The sequence below is a fragment of the Nannobrachium achirus genome (genome assembly GCF_963921795.1).
Source record: "Nannobrachium achirus genome assembly, chromosome: 6".
NCBI classification, from domain to species: Eukaryota; Metazoa; Chordata; class Actinopteri; order Myctophiformes; family Myctophidae; genus Nannobrachium; species Nannobrachium achirus.
Window position 1 is genome coordinate 21,997,462 of NC_137815.1, and position 8,660 is coordinate 22,006,121.

Consider the following 8,660-nt stretch of genomic DNA (forward strand, 5'->3'; position numbering starts at 1 on the left):
CGTTGCTATGCGACGCATTGTAGATTGGCTTGTAGATCAGCTATTTTTCTTTTCTTAGAGATACAGTAGGGTGAGAAGTTCAGTCACCCGAGAGGGACTTGGAGTAGAACCGCTGCTCCTACACTTGGAAAGAAGTCAGCTTAGGTGGTTTGGGCATCTAGAGTACGGATGCCCCCTGAGCGCCTTCCTAGGAAGGTCCTCGATGCATGTCCCACTGGGAGGAGACCCTGAAGTTATTAAATATGTATTTTATTTGTCATATCTGCCCTGTGTAATTTTTATTCACAATGTTTCAGTGTTCAACAACAGAAACACAGTTAAATTGTTATTCAAATGGAACCAAATGGACCCGTACACTGACAGAGTTAAGAGGAGACCTTGAAATGTAAACGTTTACGGAAACACTGGTGTAGTAATTATGGGCTGTCATGGCTTCATTTCTTCTTCCCTTTGTTTTATCACTTCCTTCCTTCTTTCCCTCCATCCTTCCTTCCCTCCGTCCAGGTCCAGTCACCTGGGAGTCCCACTGGTCCTGGCCCCTCCCCCCTGCTGGAGCCCAGGACTTTGATCCTGACCTCCACAGACATCTTCCTATTGGACGAGGACTATGTCAGTTACCCTCTACCTGACCTGGCCAAGGAACCTCCCTCTAGGTGTGTCATCATAAATATTATTATTTTTGAGCGGTTATAACAATTATAACTAGACTTCATCAACATGTAATCACTACTGCATCGCCTAAGGGCGAAAAGCGACCCTAAAGGGCGAGGTTGCGCCATGTCTTGGCTATCTGTCCAAAGGGATTTACTCCCCCTGATATCACAGTGATTATATATTGGCAGATTCACAGATATGGGCTTAATATTGATGCCATCAGGGATCTCCATATATGGGCATAAAAGGGATTTGTTTCCCCTGGCATCACAGGGATCTCCTTATCTCCATATATGGGCATAAAAGGGATTTGGTTCCCCTGGCATCACAGGGATCTCCTTATCTCCATATATGGGCATAAAAGGGATTTGGTTCCCCTGGCATCACAGGGATCTCCATATAGGGCAATAAAAGGGATTTGGTTCCCATGACACATTGATGTCAGAGCGTGAGAGTCAATCAACAAAAAAGACAAGCGTTACCCATATATACTGTACGTACAGATACGGTCAAGATGTGACGGTTCTGATAGTAAACTGCGACCTACGGTCTCAATCAATAAAGGCAGAAAAGGCCAAAACGATATCCTGTTGTACACAAAGGGTCCACAACACTTTCTCTCTCCCTCTCTCTCTCTCTCTCTCTCTCTGGAAAGCAATTTAATGGACATGCTTGTGTGTTGAAAGGCCGGCTTTTTCTGTGAGGCGCATTGTGGGACGAGCCGGATCGTTGGTTTATATTTTGCGGGACGGGTTGGGCTCCCATGTGAGCGGGTCATAAAGAAACCTGACCCGCCCGTCACCACCGGGGCTGGGGTTGCTATGGTGACCAATTTACCATATTAGGGAGATCAAAAAGCATCAGCTTCATTGATTGGTCAAAGTGATACTTGTCTCTCTGCACCAATACAAAAGGTGGCACGCACACAATATAACTCCATTCTGTTATACATTCAGTTCTCCGTTAATTTAAGTCCTCAGTGCTGCAGGTGTGTGAAATGTTTCACTGTTCGTCTCGAAGAATCTCCAAATAAACACAGTTACCATACTGATGTTGCCGTGGGATACAAGGTGTACTCCTTTACACGGTTCGAAAGTCGATATCTGATCGAAGTCAACATCTTCGACACAGTGTCCTTGCGCTGGAGGAAGTTGACCCCAATGACGACTGGAAGAGAAGAACATAACCTTGATGTTCCCACAGGGTGCTGGGGCCACATAGCTGTGCTCATAGAAGATTTAATCTATCTCTGTGGAGGGACAACTTACACAGGTGGGCTCAGCAACATGATTTATGCATTTGACGTCGACACCCACAGATGGTTCAAGCCTAATGTTCGTGGGACTCCTCCATTGAGGAGGTACAACTCAGCCTGTGTCTTGGGAAAGGTCATCTATATCCTTGACACTTATGACGTCTACGAATTGGACACCACCACAATGGTCTGGTCTTTAATTAACACCCGAGGCAGTGTGGAAGCCGTTTCACAATTACATTCTGCCACCATCATCGGCACAAAGATGTATGTATTTGGGGGCGAGGACAGTTGCCAGGACAACACCATCAGAGTGTTTGACACAGAGACCAACTGCTGGCTGAACACACCGTCTGCGCAGATTCTTCCTCACACAAGCCAGAATCATTCAGCCTTTTCCTACAATGGAGAGCTGTACATATTCAGTGGCAACGACTGTAACCAGTACTGCAACAATGATCTGTGGAGGTTCAATCCAAAGACCTTCACCTGGAAGCAGGTTGAGCCCAAAGGGAAAGGCCCGTGTTCACCCATGTATTTGAGGTGCTGTTGTTGCTTGGTGGGAGATCGTGTCATCCTCTTTGGAGGATTTGACATATCAAATGACCTTTACAAAGTTATCATCTTAGACTTAAGTCCTAGCCTGAAGACGCTTTGCAAGTTATCCATTCTTCAGTACGGTCTGGACCAGTCGGGACTCCCACACAACATCAGGTGGGAACTGGCATTGACCCAAAAAGAAACCCAAAAACATCCACAAAAATAATTGACAAAGATAAACAAAATTAAGGAAAAAAAAATGAAAAAAGGTTTTTATATTATATTTTTGTAACCCTTTGTTTCACCCGGTGTCAATTGTCCAATGTAATCCTGGGCGCTACACTCCCTCTGCCAACCTGGGGAGAACAACGTACTGACCTCATGCTTCCTTCTATGCACGAGGAGTCCAAGCTTCTCTTTTCACCTGACAGGGGGAGATTCCCCTGTTGGACGTAGCGTGAGGAAGGAACACGTTGCAAGTGTGCAATCACACTTGCAATTTCTCAGAATTTCACCTTTCATGTTAGTGTGGTTGCTGTAGTGTAGGCAACACATTATTGAATTCGGTCAGAGAATTCTTTCCCAGCAGAAGTAATGTTATTTGGGTTGGGTGGCTGCACAACAGAAAAGTGAAGCTTTTGGTCATGCCTTTTTTTTTTCATTAATATTTTTGAAGCGGTGAAATCCGCTTCCAAGGAGTGGCTTTGTGTGTCCCATGTCCATATATGGTCATTTCAGTCCAGAATGAACAGGTTTTATCAAAAACAAAATGTGTGTCACCTCATGTCCATATATGGTCATTTCAGTCCAGAATGAACAGGTTTTATCTGTCCCGTACGTCCAGAATATGTGTGTAGTGTCCGTCCCGGTCTGACGATTGGATACTTTGAGGATTGGTCAAGCTTCACATGACATGACAATTTGGCCCTCCAGATAAAATCATTCATTCATTCAGAATATAAAGAATGTATAGATCACAGAGTTCATAACTCTAGAACACATAGAATAAAAGTTCACCGCTTCACTTCGAACCGAGGTTTGATTTTTATTGTCACATTCACATCTGTAGATATAAAACAAGCTTATACAGCAGTATGGAGAGACAACCTATTCTGAATATAAGATACCATTCTTCTGGCCTACTTCCATATATGATTTTTGACATCACTATATATAATATATAGAATTCTGTTCCCAGTGACAACTCGCATCAGTGCAACCATACTTGCAATTTCCCAGAATTGCACCTTTTCAATACTTGACCGTGGACAGCTATATACCGATACGGTACTTGGTCTGTTCTTTTGTTCCCCCTCTACACCAAATCTGTTCTCCGAAAACAGCCGATCTACTTGTGCGTTGAGAGCTTGTAGATCGTCTATTTTCTCAGAATGTACTTCCCAGACCGTTTTAATACCAAACTGGCCAAACTGTCAAATATTAAGTAAGCAAGAGACGAACATTGTGAAAATAGCCAATCTACAGTACATGCTCACAACGCCTCACGTTGCGAGGCCGTGTGAGCATGTAGATCTGCTATTTTCACAATAGCCTATTTATCTGTGGAACCGAGTCACATTAAATGTAATACCTACAATTCCAAGTGCTTGACAGGGTGGGGCCATGGGGGTCCCCGTTCAAATATGTTTATTGTGGGGCTCACAGCCTAAACATTTTTGAGAACCACTGCTCTATATCGTCGTTGTCGGGTGCAATTTCTCAGAATTTCACCTTTCATGTTAGTGTGGTTGCTGTAGTGTAGGCAACACATTATTGAATTCGGTCAGAGAATTCTTTCCCAGCAGAAGTAATGTTATTTGGGTTGGGTGGCTGCACAACAGAAAAGTGAAGCTTTTGGTCATGCCTTTTTTTTTTCATTAATATTTTTGAAGCGGTGAAATCCGCTTCCAAGGAGTGGCTTTGTGTGTCCCATGTCCATATATGGTCATTTCAGTCCAGAATGAACAGGTTTTATCAAAAACAAAATGTGTGTCACCTCATGTCCATATATGGTCATTTCAGTCCAGAATGAACAGGTTTTATCTGTCCCGTACGTCCAGAATATGTGTGTAGTGTCCGTCCCGGTCTGACGATTGGATACTTTGAGGATTGGTCAAGCTTCACATGACATGACAATTTGGCCCTCCAGATAAAATCATTCATTCATTCAGAATATAAAGAATGTATAGATCACAGAGTTCATAACTCTAGAACACATAGAATAAAAGTTCACCGCTTCACTTCGAACCGAGGTTTGATTTTTATTGTCACATTCACATCTGTAGATATAAAACAAGCTTATACAGCAGTATGGAGAGACAACCTATTCTGAATATAAGATACCATTCTTCTGGCCTACTTCCATATATGATTTTTGACATCACTATATATAATATATAGAATTCTGTTCCCAGTGACAACTCGCATCAGTGCAACCATACTTGCAATTTCCCAGAATTGCACCTTTTCAATACTTGACCGTGGACAGCTATATACCGATACGGTACTTGGTCTGTTCTTTTGTTCCCCCTCTACACCAAATCTGTTCTCCGAAAACAGCCGATCTACTTGTGCGTTGAGAGCTTGTAGATCGTCTATTTTCTCAGAATGTACTTCCCAGACCGTTTTAATACCAAACTGGCCAAACTGTCAAATATTAAGTAAGCAAGAGACGAACATTGTGAAAATAGCCAATCTACAGTACATGCTCACATCGCCTCACGTTGCGAGGCCGTGTGAGCATGTAGATCTGCTATTTTCACAATAGCCTATTTATCTGTGGAACCGAGTCACATTAAATGTAATACCTACAATTCCAAGTGCTTGACAGGGTGGGGCCATGGGGGTCCCCGTTCAAATATGTTTATTGTGGGGCTCACAGCCTAAACATTTTTGAGAACCACTGCTCTATATCGTCGTTGTCGGGTGGAAATCTCGTATCTCCAAGTTTCAAATGTGTCCGTTCTTTCGTAAAGTAAAGTCCTGCTTCATCATAAAAGGCCGTCACACAAAAGTAGTGAAAACAGCCGATCTACAAGCACACAACGCCTCGCGGTGCGAGGCGTTGTGTGCTTGTAGATCGGCTGTTTTCACTAGTTTAAATCATTTTTAAAATGATAAATGCAAAACGAACGGTTTTGGACATGCAAGGTTTTCACCCGACATCGACGATATGTTTTTCCAGGGAGAAGTACCAGGTGAGGGAGTGGAGGAGGATCCGGGACTTGGACAGGGTGCTGCTGGGGTACCAGCCCGTCCCGCAGGCTCTCACACTGGTGTTCGACGACTGGAGCGGGCCGGACCTCCTGTGTCACCTGACCATGGACCACTTCAACCAGGACCCGGCGGCGGGAGCGGGAGGCGCGGGCGCTGCGGCGGGGGGAGGAGGAGGAGGTGCAGTCGGGGAGGTGCAGTGGTGCATCCTGGTGCCGGGAGCAGAGAGCAGGGAGAGGCTCCTCTCGCTCCTGGCTCGCCAGTGGGAGGCGCTCTGCAGTCGAGAACTGCCCGTGGAACTCACCGGCTGATTGGCCGCGCACTCGGATGGCCGAGCGGTTTTATTGGTTGCCTGGTGGAGTCTACTGGTGATGTGAACTCTGCGTCTAATTGGTAGACGGACAGACTGACAGACAGACTGTGTTTTTTATACGTTAATAATTTAACATGCATATAATATTGAACAATGCCAGAGAGTCCGGAAGATTTTACTTCCTGTTTACGTTGTCTTTGGCTTTTTGAGGATTCTCAATGCACGTGCAGGCACACACGCACACACGCACACACACACACACACACACACACACACACACACACACACGAGAATGCTTGTAACAATCTGCTTTATTTAACATAATTATGTTTGTGTTCCTGTTTTGAATGAATATGATCTTTGACAAAGATGAATGTGTCATTATTGTTACCCTTATCATTTTAGTATTATTGTTGCTTTTAAACAACATATGTTTTAATGGTTTTACATTTCAGAGCTACTTTTATACTGTATATCGTTGCTGTTGGGTAGAAACCTTGTATCTCCATCTTACTATTAATGCAGTCTCCGTCCGTATGTGTGTCCATCTGTAGTTCACGTATCTCAAGAATCTTCTGACCGACATCATAGAACAGACTTCATAGACTGGCCTGGACTCTATAGTTGAGCATGCCTAACACACCAGAACGCCATATATGGGCATAAAAGTGACAGACAGATAAAGAAATCTCCATATCAGCATAAAAGGGATACAGACAGACATACATAACCGGATGTGGCATGCATCGTTCCCTAGTAGGCAGGTACCCAACAGGCACTGGTCTAGTATTTCAAATTATGTTTTTTTGTAAATGAATGCCCTACTTTGTCACAAAAGAGTGTTGCACAAAAGTTGGGGAAATGGCAGATCTACGTTTAAAGGCCCTTTTCCACCGGCAGCGATAACGATGACGATAGCCATAAAATATCACAGCGATAATTATGCCTTCACATTGATGTCCGATAAAGTTATCGGACATCAATGTGAAGAGGCGACAATTAACAGCCGCTCGCTCAGAGCGCACCTCGAGCTGTTTGTCAGAGACCCAGTTCCATATCACTGTGATCTTAACCACATCGTTTTTGATCCTAACGATGTAGTTGTCGGCTATCGTTGTCTTTATCGGTGTTGGGTGGATGCTGCCGATCCACTTCAATTGAAAACCCACTTTTTTAAATCGTTATCGTCATCGTTATCGCTGCCGGTGGAAAAGAGGCTTTAATCTGCTTTGTTCTGTTAATCATTTTCTTTTTTTATAGACATTGTGACAGTGTGCAGGACCTTTTTTCTTTTCTTTTTTTATACAGTAGAACACTATTTTTCCATCTCCCATAGACATCAAAGGGGGCTTGAGCCCCTGCCCTTTTATCCACCTGTAAAAAGTGCCCTCTCCAGACCATGAATGCAGATTTTACTATGGTGAAAGAAATTGATTAGGCCTATGCTTAGTTCAGTGTGGTATTATCAAGCACCGAAAATAGCCGACCTTCAAGCTCACAACGCATCGCAGAGCGTTGTGAGCTTGGAGGTCTGCTATTTCCGAAATTTCAGCCCCTGTCTCTCTAACATTCTCTGCACGTCCCTGATCTACTGAGTGAGTTTGTGGATCCAAAAAAAACATCATGGAGGTAACACCAACACCAGAGAAAGATGAAATAACGCCCCCAGAAATATTGAAAGAAGACATAACGCTTCCAGTAGGACATGTTATTGCTACTGCACCAAGGGAGCGGTTGCGTCACATACGCTTTATCTCGCACTCATCGTTTCTATTTCCGTGCCCCAGACTGTTGTTGACGGGAGCATTTCCCAAATCACAGTCAACAGTCTACAATCTACAATGTAGTTATTATTTATTCACAAGCTCTTGTTAATTCAGTACTTTTAATTTGTTCAGACTTGCCTCCTTAAATTGGGCATAATATTATACAGAAGCAGCATAATTCTTCTTCTTTTTAATAGCATTAATTTATGAGAACAGAGTTGACATATGGAGATACAAGTTTCTGCTCCAGGGCAACTATATGGTTCTATGCTAATATGATGTTATCTTCATATATTGATATCTAATGCTTGAATTATTATTATATTCTATTTGATGTTTTATTTTCACTTTACCAAATGCAAGGTGACCAATACTGCTGTTGTTGAGTTACCTAACCTTTAATTAAACCATTGTTTTATCGGCTTCCTTCTGTTTCTACAGTATGTGGAAACATGAAATGCATTCAAGGAACGCCCTTTAACCAGTAAGACTCCCTAATCGGGAGATAAGCGACCGTTGGTCGCTTATCTCCTGTCACACTGCTGACATCAGTATGACATCACACCGTACACAAATGACCCTTATATAAGACCGGCATTATCTACCGACAGATTAGTAACAAGATGTCAAAATCATTGAAGGTTTACCCTACTAACCAACTGTTTACCATAGCAACCATGTTTTTTACCTTAGCAACCAACTGTTTACCCTAGCAACCAACTTTTTACCACAGCAACCATGTTTTTTTTACCCTAGCAACCAACTGTTTACCCTAGCAACCAATTGTTTACCATAGCAACCATGTTTTCTTACCCTAGCAACCAACTGTTTACCCTAGCAACCAACTGTTGTTTACCATAGCAACCATGTTTTTTACAGGGCCTGGGATTGATGACATCAGAAATCTCCATATATGGGC

General features: G+C 43.2%; 1 protein-coding gene across 1 annotated transcript in view; it reads left to right on the top strand.

Annotated features, from left to right (window-relative positions):
• Positions 1-6,362, top strand: part of nisch (nischarin) — a 54,924-nt gene extending 48,562 nt beyond the window's left edge. The window contains exons 30-31 of the mRNA XM_080728024.1: positions 505-653; positions 5,634-6,362. Coding sequence (XP_080584150.1) covers positions 505-653; positions 5,634-5,973 — 489 coding nt within the window. The 3' untranslated portion in view covers positions 5,974-6,362. The remainder of the gene's footprint in view (positions 1-504; positions 654-5,633) is intronic.
• The last annotated feature ends 2,298 nt before the right edge of the window (positions 6,363-8,660 follow it).